The 15,295-nt window shown below is 41.2% G+C and overlaps 2 protein-coding genes across 8 annotated transcripts in view; one reads left to right on the forward strand and one right to left on the reverse strand.

Moving 5' to 3' along the window:
• Positions 1-8,004, reverse strand: part of rsph1 (radial spoke head component 1) — a 36,122-nt gene extending 28,118 nt beyond the window's left edge. The window contains exons 1-2 of the mRNA XM_047050250.1: positions 7,497-8,004; positions 7,085-7,198 (exon numbers count right to left, since the gene is read on the reverse strand). Of these exons, the coding sequence (XP_046906206.1) occupies positions 7,085-7,198; positions 7,497-7,547 (165 nt within the window). The 5' untranslated portion in view covers positions 7,548-8,004. The remainder of the gene's footprint in view (positions 1-7,084; positions 7,199-7,496) is intronic.
• The window catches only part of slc37a1 (solute carrier family 37 member 1), a 100,491-nt gene continuing 92,221 nt past the window's right edge, over positions 7,026-15,295 (forward strand). For 5 of the 7 annotated variants that reach the window (XM_047050248.1, XM_047050246.1, XM_047050247.1 and 2 more), the window contains exons 1-2: positions 8,031-8,151; positions 9,087-9,339. In XM_047050248.1, the coding sequence (XP_046906204.1) occupies positions 9,284-9,339 (56 nt within the window). In that variant the 5' untranslated portion in view covers positions 8,031-8,151; positions 9,087-9,283. Of the gene's footprint in view, positions 7,121-8,030; positions 8,166-9,086; positions 9,340-15,295 lie in introns of those variants that run through there. The other 2 variants (XM_047050245.1, XM_047050244.1) reach the window with 2 other exon arrangements.

Consider the following 15,295-nt stretch of genomic DNA (forward strand, 5'->3'; position numbering starts at 1 on the left):
GGCCTCTTCCCCACCCATTTGAATCAGGATACCATCCTGTTCCATTATATGAATTGTGTTTCAGGTATCTCTATTGGTAATGCTTGGAACAAATACAAAAGTCTGGGTAATACATTCATTCTTATTAATTCAATCCTTGAGCTAAAATCCAATGTTAGGGTGGTCCATCTATGTATATCTTTTAATAATTCTCGGTTAATCCTATAATAATTTGCCCCATATCATCCTGATAAGTTTCTAGTCACTTCCACCCCTATATAATTAATTTTCTTTAGATTTAAATTTAAATTTTCCCTGATCTCCTGTGGTGGTGTAGCCTGGCTGCCAGCCCAACTTCTCCCCGCCCCCCCAAAATTTGGTCGGGAAGTTGGGTCTGGAGGGTCTCGTATTGGGGACCAACTACAGAAAACCAGAATCTGGGCGAACCAATTAAATTGCCAGGGCGGGCTTTATACGATGATGGACAGATGATCAACAGTAACGTAATCACCCACGTCACAAAAGAGCGCTTAAGTTGAATTTGTTTTGAACAAACATGGCTACCGCTCGGGATCTGGGATGTTATGATTCATCGAGTCTGTTTTAGAAGACATCGACAGCGCATTAATTTTGAAAGAGGAACAGAGAGACGCAATCAAGGCATTTGTCATGGAAAATGTTTTTGCCGTCCTTCCTACGGGATTCGGTAAAAGTTTAATTTATCAGCTGGCCCCGATGGAGTTGTAATCCTAAACGGAGAACTTGTTCGTATATGCATTGCCCTTTATTGTTTCGCTCAAAAAGGTTGACCGTGTGAACAAGTACTCTCCCTACCCTTAAATTAATTTTACAACACCGGCAAAAATCGTTTGTATTCATTCTTCAAGCATACTTCAAGTCTGCTTGTAGTTTAGTTCTGTTGACAACAACTATGCGGTGCTTAACATACGTCACATACTCTGTTGCTCTGATTGGTTGTAGATCTATCCAATTGAGCGAAGAGGCATTTGTTTTCCAGGCTCGTTTGAAACACGCCCTGTAGTCAAAGCCCAACGGAGAGTTCTCAGACTCATATTCTGACTAGAATTATGAGTATGACAACGTCAGGCTAATATGAGAGAGCTCTACAAACCTTTTCACTTACGAGTTATGCTACTGCATACTCTATTCTATTTTTTTTTTATTACATAATTATTCATATGTATTCATATGTTGATGACAAACCAAACCGTTTAAAAATCGGTTGAAAATTGAGCAAGTTATGGTCATTTTAAAAGTATATGTAGTACCAACACAATAGGTGCGTTCGACATGGACTGACTTTATGCAGCGCCGCAGCCGGCTGCAGGCGGCTGACTTGAAACAGTGAATTCTGGTTAGACTTTATCGAGGCTAGGTCACTGTGACGTAGCCATCTAAGTACCGTGAGATCGATTCGAGAACTGCCCGCTGTGCAGCCGACCGCATTTTCTCAAGAGCAACTCCACGGGTTCTAATGACGATACAGCTATTTGATGATTGGCCAGACTCACACACGACAACTTTGACGCATGTTTTGTATTTATTCTGACACTTTCAGTTTCGCCAATGCTCAAATTCGGACCAAACAGTTTAATTGAATTACATGTTTGTTGAAGAAAGGATTTTAGTCCGCCTCTTCACTAACGGAAAGACTAAGTTCAATTGAGTTCTCGTTGTATTATCAATCTGCAGATTGGAGAAAGAATTTAACATAGTCCAAAACAAAAAATGACAAATGTTATGTTGTTCAGCAACGCGGACGAGACATCTAGCCTTTATATATATATATATATATATATATATATATATATCTATGGTTAACTGTAGTTAGCTAGTGTACTGTAGCGCTATGGCTGGATACTCCTCTGCATGACTAAAAAACGTTCGACTTTGTTCCACAATCGACCAAATTGGCCGAACAAGGCATGTACATTTAGCTTAACGTGTACTTAATCTTGCTAGTTCATGTTGTTTTTCCAGAATTCTGCTAAACAGTGCTACTACTGTCATAGCTGCCTGTCAGGAACGGCCAAACCGGACACGTAGCTAGCTAATTCTTTCCTGAAATAACAAGTCACTCCCACAAACAAATTCTTCGTAAGTAAAAAGTTTAGACTTTTAATTGACAATATTGACAACACATATTAAGAAACATCTCCAATTTAAATTTGAAGTGGTAAATCTAACACTATAGGCAATCTCCCATGGTATCCGCTCTGGCTGTGCATTGAAGTAATCCAAAAGTAACGGAAAGTAATCAGGTTACATTACTTTAATATTGTGATATTTGGATTAGGTTACTGATTACAATTTAACAGGTAATCTGTAATTGTATCGGATTACATTTTTTAAGTAATCCTCCCAACCCTGGAAACCAGTCAACCAACACTCATATGCAAATTAGCAAAGTAATTTATTTGAATCTCAAAATAGCAACGGTTTATGGATACACCTACATTTAACATTTTAGTCATGTTTTTTCGCCACACACCAATCCCATAAAAAGTCTGTATTATAAATGTAAGGACACTTCACGTTTTATTGTTGTTTTGAGGGTTTTCACCAATGTCACGTTCTGGGCGGTAACCCGGATGCGCGGCCATTGTGGAGGCACTCGTGTAAAAAACTGAACGGAGTACAATAGAGTATTGTGCGCTTTAGATACCTTAAGTGAATGTAGCCATGTCTAAACAACCGAAAAGCTCATCAAAACTAGTGATGGGGGAAACAAAGCTTTCCGAAACAACGAGCTATTTGACACAATTGTGTAGAAAAAGTCTGCTGGTCAGTTTATGGTATGGTGACTGTATTGAGCGATGAAAGGAATCAAGTGACATCAAGTCCTCGAGACGTCAGTCTCACAATCGTCATTGACAACTTGATAAATAAAGGCTATGTGACAAATGTTTTGATTGGCAAGTGTCAAAAATATGTTATCATATATCTTGTAGTATTATAAACAATGTCATGTCTTTACTACTTTACGTTCATAACATTTATTTTGGGGTTCTTATAATATTAATTACACGGAATGTCCAACTGAGTATGGTCTGGTGGTAAGAGCGCTGCCCCTCATTCAGACATTTTGAGATCGCATCCAGGCATCGCGTTTTAGTGGAAGAATGCTAAATGAATACATTATTATATGATAATGTAGGCTAGCGGTTAAGGTTTTGGAACATGCTTTTGCATCCGGGAAAGGGATGGCCACATTTGAAGTCTGGTAAAACTAGAGAAAGATGTAGGCCATGTGCTTGTCTACACCTGCTATATCACATCTGTATCTATCTCTGTCTATCTAGCTCTGGCAATCTATCTGTATCTCTGGCTCTGTCAATTAATGTATTCCATAGCGTCCGTAAATAGGCCTATGTCCTCTATAACCTACGAATATTAGTGATTTCTGATGTCTTTTAAGCGTTTGAATAAAACGCTGTTTGTCTCAGCTGCTCATGTGACGTCCGAAGACTCGGACGTCACTATGACACTTCGACAGGTGATCACATGGTTATTGCCCATTTGAAGCCACGCTCGACACTTTTGTGTCGGTACGAATTGTTTCGAAAGGTCGATACCGCTTTGTGAGCATGGTATCGAGCGTAACATCACTAATCGAAATGCGTCCAAGAAGCAAAGGCATATTGGGAAGGACTTGGACCACAAGAAAAGGCACGATATTTCGAGAAATTACGATTTATTGGCGGTGCAGATCCCTACGAGTTAGCTCCCTCTTCTTGGATCCGTGAAGACCCGGTGATTCTTCCTTCAGTTGCATATCCCGATATAGTCAACTAACTGGTTTTCTCGCCGAGCCCATACACAGCGGAAGACCTTAAATCCTACAAAGGTTTGGAGGCCTATAACCAGATGGTGTGTGGATGGGTGAGGGAGACGCAGTACCAAGTTGTCAACGACCGTTGTGTTGTGAAGGCCAAAGTAAGTAATGCAATAAGTCTTTAACCAACCTAACCTTAACTGTATGATATAATTGCGATACTCAAGGTGTAGCCAAGTGACTCTCAATCGTATTTTTTCCCTCGTAGATCTTGGTTGAGCTTTGCCAACCACAATAGCCTCCTTTCCTTTGATAATCTCTGGCATTCCTGTCCCTGGTTTTTAAGAACTTTTGGAAGTCGATAATATTCCAAATGTTTTTCTCGATCTGTCCTATTGGTACACTTGAAACACGGTAATAATAACCTATTTTCCTTGACGACGTTCGGTATATACTATATACTACAGTGCCTGTGGTTTGTTGTGATGCGGAGTGCATCCAATATGGCGACTTCCGTTCTAATGACGCGTAGTGTCCGGAAGATCAGGAGATACCTGTCTGAGCACTCCACCCAGCTGCTAGTCCAAGCAATGGTCCTCTCCAAGTTGGACTACTGCAACTCGCTGCTCGCTGGTCTCCCAGCATGTGCAACCCGCCCTCTTCAGAGGATTTAGAACGCAGCGGCTCGCCTGGTCTACAATCTACCCAGACGCTCCCATGTTACCCCGCTCCTCATCTCTCTCCACTGGCTACCCATCAACGCCCGTATCAGATTCAAGACCCTGGTACTGACCTTCCGAGCAGTGAACGGGACTGCACCCGACTACATCAAGTCTCTCCTGCAACCTTACACCCCCACCCGTCACCTACGGTCTTCCTCAGACAACCGCCTGGTGGTCCCACCACTCAAGACTGCCAGGTCCCAACACAAGCTCTTCTCCTGCCTGGCGCCCCAATGGTGGAACCAGCTCCCCACCTCCATCAGGGACACCGACTGTCTCCCCACCTTCAAGAAAAGGCTCAAGACACACTTGTTCCGGGAGTACACCGGCACTTAGGAATGCTTGGCTAGACCTGTTGCTAGTTTCCTCCAGGATCACAATGACTCTTATTGAGTGACTTGTTGCTCTTGTAGGTTAGTTATAACGAAGTTAAGTCTTGACTCGCTGTGAAATGTTTTACTATTGATTGTTCCTCCACAGGTACAGTCCTGCACTTTTTGTGGTTCATGTTGTTTTAATTTACACTTTTTGTGGTTCATGTTATTTTAATTTGTAAACTTGTATAACTGCATGCTCTTATGGGTCTTCCCTTTTGGCAATTGTTTAGTTTTCCACAATGTATGCTTCATGTTTTGGCTGCTTGCAATGTTTGGGACTACCTCGTTGTTATGATCAGTGACCTATGCTCTTTTGTAAAGCTCTCTCTTGGAAGTCGCTTTGGATAAAAGCGTCTGCTAAATGCATAAATGGAAATGTAGTGAAAACCCTCTATAAGCTAAGATGTAAACATTGTTTTTGTTTCAATAACATCCAGTGTAAGGCATTTCCGCTTATTAGGCTAACAGTGCGTTCACACTGCAGCGACGTGATGCGAGCGACATGTTTTCCATTCATTTTCTATGGAGCCAGGCAAATCGCTTGCGTGGTGCATTGTGGGTAGCGACGCGACAGAGTTGAGATTTTCTCAACTTTATGCAAATGAGGAGCAATTTTCTTTAGCTATGGCCAATTGGAGTGTTTTCTTGTTTCTCGTAACGTAGCAACCATGGCAAACATTTCTAGCTTTGTAGGTTTCAAGGTGGAGGAGAAACTAATCGTTTTATTTGTGTGGCTGCTTACCCAGTCCTGTAAGATACATAGCTGTATTTGTACAGAGATGTTCATTTTAAAATAAACAATGCATGGCGCAAGGTTTGCCGAAGTTGTGGGTGCTTGTACTTTCAAATAGGGATGGGCGAACGATGCCTTGTGAAGCTTTGGTGGTTTCTTCCGGATTGTGCCGGCCCAAAGAGCCGAACTATCGGCGCTTTGAAAATGAACAGCGTCATCTAGCAGCCGTTTAAACTGGCTGAATGAGGCGTAGTGGTTGTCTCCGACGGTAGACTACCCTACGTTATTCAATATATAATTAAGGCTACATGTGTTCATTTTGATCTGATATTAGTGCTCACACATTAAAATGTTGTGATACATCCGTAGGCCTTTAGAATTATGTCATTTTCTCACAGTAAAAGTTAAAGAATATCGTACGAGATTCACTGGACTGGGGCGCGAACTTGGGATCCCAGATTCGCATTAACAATATGTAGTCGTACAACGCTTTAACCAACTACACCACCGAAGAGATCATTATTTGTTAGAGCGGTTGGACGGACTTTATACGATATGGTCTTTATATCAATTAAACTAGTTAACACAGATTTTTTCTTAACATTTGTTATATGTAGGTCTATTGTGAACTGGGGGAACTTTATTTTTACGAATTATTATTACTGTTGACAATGTTGACGAATCATCAACATTTGTTTTCTGGGCACTGTATAGACCTACCTAGTCCTATCATGTTACGTTTCATTTCAATAAAATAACACAACACAAATGCACGGATTTATAATTATTACTATACGGATTTGGCTAAATAATAATGACTGATGGAAGAAACTCTAGCGATGCCTGGTGCTGCTTCTCTGACAATGTGAGATTTGTCTTTAACAAGAAACGGTGGCCTCGTTCCTTCCATGGCTCTGGTTCAGAAGAGCGGCAAAACTTCGAACCAGTTCGTGACGTTTGAAGCATTGAACGTCATCTGTCACGTGGTTTCGTAATTTGATACAAGCTCCAAAACACTTTTTCGAAACTGTGCTTATTGGTTTTGCGACACAAGCATCGATGCGTCAGTGCCATACGTCCCATCCCTACTTTCAAATTCAGTTTAGTCACATTACGTAACTTCGTTCTGTGGTAACTAGCTAGCTAACCCGGCTGGAACTCCCTATCGTATCGACAGATTAGCAGAGACTGAGGAATATAGTAAAACGTTTTTTACACTACGTGTATGTCTATTAAACAGTTTTGTATGTTGTATACAAGTTGTATTTTGATCGATGTTGCAACTACGTAAACCCAAGTCTGCACACTTTGCCATGACAACTACAAAAGTGACTTTAGGGAACTACATTCTACATTTATCTGTTTGAAACGCCCCCGAGCGTGGTGAACTGTAACGTGTCCGACGTCTCACTGTAAATTAGAGAGGGTGGAACGCTGCTTTCTTGAGAGGAACAGCCAGGTGAGAATGGCATCCTACCTGTCCACATCTTTTTCCATTTTCATACATTCCCTGGTAAGTGTCCCCGTTTGGCAACACTGCTTTCCCGACCCCATGCCTCTCTCCAGCTTCATTCCGGTCACCTTCATACTCCTGTGTCAATAAATGAAATACGTTCTTACAACAGTACAGCCATCAGGTTTGTTGGCTAGTTAGTCTAGTTATTTATTAGCAATACTTATTTTAGTACTACTAGTGTAAAGGGGTCATCATCGTCTTGACTTAAATGCAGCTAGCGAGTCTGTTGTTGCGTAGCTATTGTACTGTACAATTAGCCTAGTCTACCATCAGCAACGGAACTGAACTGTAGCTCAAGTACTAGAGCTAGCTATGCAGTAACTGTTTTGCTATCCTAGCCAAGAAATGATGACTATATCATATTTTCACTCACTCCAAGGTAACCTTGATCATCCTCAAAATCCTCAGAACCAACATCTGACATGGTAGTTTATATGGATAGATTAGCCTCTAAATGAAATGTTTACTCTGAAGCTGAGCCAGTCTAGGATCAGTCACGCCTGAAATTCGTTTACGGTTGTCATGACAATAGAGTAGTTACTACTCTTCACCCAATCGCCAGCGAAAGATTTATTTTACAAGGTTTAGAAATTAGTAGTCGCATTGCCTACAAAATATATATATATTTTAAACTACCAACTACGAAGATCTAATAAAACATGTGGCTCACATGTCTCGTTAAATGCTACATTGTCAGCACTGTCTCCATTTACAACATGTCTCGTCTGCAGTTTATTGACGACAGGCAGCATAAATATGTTTTCCTTGTTCGTGAGGTAGCAGGTTAGTTCTCCAGAGTGTAATTTAGAGCATCTTTCAAAATACATTTTGACCTAGGATCATTAAGATGTCGATTTTGTGTGTCCTGCTCTGACGTCACGAAAGCAACGAGAGGAATGAACGTTGCGTGACTGTGTGACTGATGACAGATCAGAGGAGCGTTCTCAGAACAAGGAAGTGTTAGCTGCTCGAGTTTTAGAAATATTCGGGAAACCTGTTTTCAAGATTCTACAGTTTTAAAAACAAAAGTAAGTGTGGCAGAGTATGTATCTATATAACTATGAGGGAATGGACGTGGTAATTTCCAATTGAAAAGATCGGATAGTTTCGTTTGAATAAGGATGATCGAGCTAATGAGGCTAACGATGTACTGTAACTTGAGTACGCAGCCAGTTAAGATATTGAAGACAATGGTTCCGCCTAACGAAATAGTAACCTAGCGTTATATCTCCATTAATGCTAGGATCATATTACGCGCTTGTAAATATACTACAAATGTCAGTAAATTATGTATTTTCGTAAAAATTCATAATTATAGATCACCGGTAAGCGATCTATATATATTTTTTTAAGGCAGTTAATAACATTGTGATAGGAACCTAATTGCTTTATACTTGCAGTGGTATAAGTGTTAACTTCTTGGGTGAGTCCATCTCTTGTCACTCTCCCTGTGTTCAACCATTCCACGTAGGCGGTGTTATTTTGCTGCTGGGGTTGTGTTAAGTATGTTTATTTATGTTGGAAAAGACATGGAGTGAGCAGGATGATCGTGATTTCGAATGACAAACGCATTCATTCGGTTTACATGTTAAAGTAAAATATCTGTAAACTCTGTAAAAAAAGTTTACCTCAATAAAGTTCAATTAACATCTCTTAAACTTCATTAATGTGCCAGAGTCCAGTTAGAGACAAGGTTTTAAATTAAATATAAAATGGTTGATAACGTAACTACATTTTCAGTAGCTTCCTTAACCATGCTCTTTATTCCTGCATAATACAGCTACAGTTTTCATCTATGGCTCTGACTTGTCACAAGCTAGACTTGTGATCTCCTTAAGATAGGATTTCTGTATGTACATTGGACAAATTAAAATGTTTCTCAAAGATGCTTATGTGGGATTAGGGAACTGATGTACTCTGCCTTGAACACAGTAACACAAATTTCCACGCATGTACATTACAGAATATGGAGGCAACATGATTTGGTTCATACACATGCATTTGTGTGGCCATGTCTACAAGGACTGGACTCCAACCACCTCCTGAGAGGAGCCTGATGTTTTGGCCTCAGTCCCTCTCCTCCTACTGGACACTCCTTCTGTGAAGTCCACCTGCCCTCAACCCAGTCTTCATCAGCCACAACCCCTCCCCCCTCCAAACATGGCACCTGTACCCCCTGGCATCCGCTTCCTGGTTTCATTTAACAAGGTCCAGTGGTGAGTCTGGCTGTCTGGCAGTTTTTCTCTCTGTGTACCTTGGTTGTTCTCTGTCTCTATCCCGATGTTTGTTTAAATTGTCATTCTTGAGTACCATGTAGAGTAAAGGCCTCATCACACCATAACATTCTGGTCAACGTTCAACATGCACAAAAGTTCTCATGGAGACCAGCTTTCTTCAACATTAAATTTTAAACGCTGGATAACGCTGTGGAATGTTTGACTAACGTTGCACGCGTTTGGCTATCGTTAGTCGTTACCCTAGCGTTACTTGGTTGTTATTCATCCAGGGTTTTATACCTGTTTGACCATAAAACCCACACACCAGCAAAACGCTACTCTGTCGTTATTCACACGTTAGTCACACGCTCAACACACTCGTCTAACGTTGACTAATTGTTCGTCGCGCGCCAGGCACACGTCGTCACACGGTAATAGTTTTCAGGGGTGTCTTACTTGGTCGCTGTTACAAGTTCCTCATGCGTCAGTCCCACTAACTGACGCATCATCCCACTAATTCTCAGTGTGTAATAATGTGCGTTTATATGTATTTTGACAATCCTGCCTCCCTCTGTTCTGTTGAAGGTCAACAGTATTTGAGGGACAAGAGAGAGGAGTCTTTCTGTGTAAACTACTCATAATAGGGGTTTGTCTATGCGTAACCCTGTAAGGCAGGGGTGGCCAATCCTGGTCCTCGAGGGCCACTGTCCTGCATGTTTTAGATGTTTCCCTGCTCCAGCACACCTGATTGAAATGAATGGTCATTACACGCAGTGTTTCCCACACATAAACTAATTTGTGGCAGTGCGCCACAGAATCAACACCGGCCGCCACACATTGCGTTTCGTAAAACATTTTTTTTTATCGGTATTTAGGTTAAAACACGCAGCGTATTCGTTCAGCTGCATTTCCTTTCCACTGCTCTCCCTCCGTCTCTCTGTCACTCATGCGTCTTTCCCACATATGCACACAGTCACAACGTCAGCACACGTTAGCAACAATGCATACATATGCCGTTCTAGTAAGACCGACAGCTATATCAGCGAGCCTTCAGCATTAGTGCAGTAGCTAAAAGTCGAGGAAAGTTGAGGCTACTTTTCGCTAGGTACCTTACTCACATTTACATTTAGTCATTTAGCAGACGCTCTTATCCAGAGCGACTTACAGTACTCAAAGTTTCCCCTTCGTTCTTTTGGTGAGAAGTCTCAAGAGCTAACGCTAGCTACTTACTCGGCGTCATGGAGCCGACCAGTTAAATAGTTGTTTAGCACTAGCGTTGCTACATGCATAATGCATAAATGATATGTTAGTTGTTGTTAATTTGTGAAGGTGTGAATAATTTTGGATTAATATTTAATGTACCAAATTATTAACAAATTGACTGTGTAACGAATTATTAACGAAGGAATTATTACGCCCCCCCCCCCCCCCCCCCCCCGTCTGACAACCCCCACCCCTCCCCGCCACAATTAGCGTTCTAATCTGTGGGAAACACTGACCCGGCTTCCACAGAGCTTGATAACAAACCATTCATTTGAAACAGGTGTGCTGAAGCAGGGAAACATCTAAAACATGCAGGACAGTAGCCCTCGAGGACCAGGATTGGCCACCCCTGCTGTAAGGGATTGGTTCCTGTAGCCATTTTCTACAAAGTTAAATCTAGTTGTGTATTCTTCTGTGAGAGAGTTAATTGACTAGACAGCAAAATACACTGCTTACAGTAGAAAACAAAGCAGTGGCTCACCAGGTGAAGAGCATATTTCATACGGGCTGAGGCCTTATCGCAGGGGCCCGAGTTTGATTCCTGCCTGGGCCATTTCTACATGACATCCTCCCTCCCTTTCCTGTCTGCTTCTAACTGTCCCTATTTAATAAAGCAGGAAAAAGCCAAACATATATTTAAGAAAGAAAAAAAGAAAAGGTAGTCCTCTGGGGAAAAAACTGTGAAAGTCATTTGCATATAGCCATAGCCTACATCTTTGTGCCAAATTGAAATATTACATTTTTAGGACTCTCTTTTGTCCTTCGGCTTCAAACCTGGCAGGTGTTTTATTGTCTTGTTATTGCAGTCGAGTTACAGACCTCCTGTCTGAGATCAAAGTCATTAACGTGACAGGTCTACGTCAATCCTCCTAGTGGTAGGAGAGGGGGAGGATATGTCAGTCTGATGTTACAATGAGAACCTGCTTTACTGCAGCCTGAAGTTACACTTAGACAACGTCCCCTTTCTGTCAGGCCCTAAAGCACGTGTCAAACTCAAGGCCCGTTCGCATGCTGTGCACGCTCGCATTAACTGTGGAAGCCCCTATCTAGCATCACATCAAACCCAGAATACGTCCTAGGTTTGGGCTAATCCCCAAATGTTTACAACATCTAGCTCCGCGCCTGATTAACACTCGGATCGAAAAGCAATCTAAAAAAACTGTATCGAAACGAAAAATTATACGACCCCTTTCCGTTATCATGATACCCCCTAGAAATGTTCACTGCACCCCAAGTCAAAGCAGGCTGCATCCGGCCCTGGATGGAAGGCAGTTTCAAGAAAGATGGGAAAGCGAATACATGTTTGTGCTTCAAAGAGAAAAAATTGTTTGTATTTTATGTTATGAGGCGATGTCGGTCGTTAAAGAGTACCGGGCGTTGACGCTCCCACAATAGACCTACGCAAGCATCAACGCCCGGTTTCATTGAAGATTGATTGGAAGCCGACACCGACACGCCGCCTGCTCCGCTGTAGTGGACACGCACGGTAATGCCTGGGACATACTGGCTGCGAAGCGCCCGGAAGCGCCGCGCCACGATCGGCTGCGACTGGCTCAAAGCTGTTCACACCAGACGCGCATTCCTCCGCGCCGGTCACCAAGCCTTTCAGCTACTCTGAGCTTTCCTTTACGCTGACATGGTACATAAACATTGGCTATATCCCAGCATTGATCCGTATCTATGTTGTCCTTGTCAAATTAGTGCAACTCAATTCATACAACTCCCTGTGCTTTTCAACTTCGAGAAATAATTTGATGTCGTCCATCTCCTTGAATTTCTCGCTGATTTTCAAAATCGACTTGGGGGTTCTCTCTTGGTAGGCTATGTCTGCACTCGTGTGTGTTGTGTGCGACGCGTGACAACTCGTTTCTCTCAAACAAACAAAACATCTACGGGCATGCTGGCTCAACAGATGAATCTGTTTATTTTCATTTGTTTTTATCAGGGTAACCACAAGGAACGGAAGTTCATTAGCAACAGTAGTTGTATCTATTAGTTATATACACTGTAAAAAAAAAACATCACTGTAAAAAAAAAACGCAAAAAAAATACTGTAAAAAATCGGGAAATAACCGACTCGTACAATTACACAAATTTTCCTAATAAAATACAGTTTGTAGCAGTAATTTTACATGAATTTTGTGGTAGATATTTTTTACGTTTAATGAAGAATGTTTTCACTTTTAAAAACAATAACATATCCAATATGGTAAAATACTAATACAATACAAATATTCAGGCTTAAAACATAGAATAGATTTAATTACTACCCAAAAACATTGGATTTACCTAAAAAAAAAACCGAAATACTGTTATTTAACATGCAATCAGCTTTATAATTGCCACAATTCATGTAAGATATCGTGTGTAATAGGAGTTTTGAGAATTTACTTAACATAGAAATCTTGGATATTTAATAGATATTTAATGTTTAAAAAGTATGTCCACCTATTAAAACAATGGATTTACATTTAAAGAAATGTCTAAAGCCTAAAATAACCGAAACATAATGGTAATAATTAGAAAATATAACTGCAAGCAGTAATGGCGGATTCCTCCAAACACTGCGAACCATTGAAAAATGTATATTCTTGACAAATTGTAACTGTATAGAAAAATCTATGCTGCAAATTTACCAATGGGATACCAAATCTGAAATGCAATACCATCAAGATCGCAAGGGCCTTTATTTCAAGCCAAGAAGTGAAAGGAGGGGGCTTGGTGAGCCTATCCATTCCAGAAAGCCTTGTATCTTTGTGCTTTAGGTTGTGGCCTGTAGCGCCACCTAAGGGTAATGGTGGACCATTTGTGGTGTGGTAATTACTCTTGGCCTATACTATCAATGTTTCAGAATTTTTAAAACTTTTTACCATAGCATACAAAATCGGAAATGCAATACCAACAAGATCCACATGGCCTTTTGTTAAAGTGTGGTAGTTACTCTTGGTCTATCCAATCAATGTTTCAGGATTTGGAGAACTTTTTACTATTGAATACAAAATCGGAAAAGCAATACCATCATGATCCACAAGGGCCTTTATTTCAAGCCAAGAAGTGAAGGGAGCAGGCTTGTTTAGCCTATCCATTCCAGAAAGCCTTGTATCTTTGTGCTTTAGGGCTTGGCCTGTAGCGCCACCTATGGGTAATGGTGGGCCGTTTGTGGTGTGGTAATTACTCTTGGCCTATACTATCAATGTTTCAGAATTTTTAAAACGTTTTACCATTGCATACAAAATCGGAAATGCAATACCAACAAGATCCACATGGGCTTTAGTTAAAGTGTGGTTGTTACTCTTGGCCTTTACTATCAATGTTTCAGGATTTGGAGACCTTTTTACCATTGCATACAAAATCGCAAATGCAATGACACCAAGGTCCTCAAGGGCCCATGCAGACATTCAAGGAATGAGTGGGGGCTTGGTCAGCCCACACTCTCCTGAAATGTTGAGTGTGCGTCTTGCCAAGCCCGCGCGTGTGTCAAGGGAAGAATGAGTGTGTGAGAATTTGGAGCACGCACGGGGAGAAGCAGGGGACACATTTCATTGGAAATTTGCCTAGAAATTAGCCAAGCATGCATGTTTCAAATATTCACCAAAAATCGACCTTTCATCTTACTGTCAACTTTTTCTCAGATTTGTGTACTAAACATTCTCAAGAGTCTTCATATGAACTTGTTTGACTGGCTGATGTGTAAAGCATTGCGAACCATTGAAAAATGTATATTCTTGACAAATTGTAACTGTTTAGAAAAATCAATGCTGCGGAATTACCAATAGGATACCAAATCTGAAATGCAATACCATTAAGATCCACAAGGCTCTTTATTTCAAGCCAAGAAGTGAAGGGAGCAAGCTTGGTGGGCCTATCCATTCCCGAAAGCCTTGTATCTTTGTGCTTTAGGGCATGGCCTGTAGCGCCACCTATGGGTAATGGTGGGCCATTTGTGGTGTGGTCATTACTCTCGGCCCATACTATCAATGTTTCAGGATTTTTAGAACTTTTTACCATAACATACAAAATCGGAAATGCAATACCAACAAGATCCACATGGGCTTTTGTTTAAGTGTGGTTGTAACTCTTGGCCTTTACTATCAATGTTTCAGGATTTTGAGAACTTTTTACCATTGCGTAAAAAATCGAAAATGCACTACCATCAAGATCCACAAGGCCTTTGCTAGAGACTAAGGAATGAGTGGGGGCTTGGTCAGCCCACACTCTCCTGAAATGTTGCGTGTGCATCTTGCCAAGCCCGCGCGTGTGTGAAGGGAAGGGTGAGTGTGTGACAATGTGGAGCGTGCGCGCTGAGGAGGAGTGGGAGAGAGGATTTGGCAAAAAAGCTCTAGAAATTAGCCAAGCATGTATATTTAAACTATTCACTAAAAATCTACTTTTCATCTTACATTCAACTTTTTTTCAGATTTGAGTACTAAACTAAAAATTGACAATGTGGGCATAGCCTTAGCGCCACCTATGGGTAATGGTGGGCCATTTGTGGTGTGGTCATTACTCTTGGCCTATACCATCAATTTTTCAGGATTATTAGAACTTTTTACCATTATATACAAAATCGGAAATGCAATACCAACAAGATCCACATGGGCTTTTGTTTAAGTGTGGTTGTAACTCTTGGCCTTTATTATCAACGTTTCAGGATTTTGAGAACTTTTTACCATTGCATACAAAATCGGAAATG

Source organism: Hypomesus transpacificus, unplaced genomic scaffold (genome assembly GCF_021917145.1).
Source record: "Hypomesus transpacificus isolate Combined female unplaced genomic scaffold, fHypTra1 scaffold_105, whole genome shotgun sequence".
In the NCBI taxonomy this organism is placed as follows: Eukaryota; Metazoa; Chordata; class Actinopteri; order Osmeriformes; family Osmeridae; genus Hypomesus; species Hypomesus transpacificus.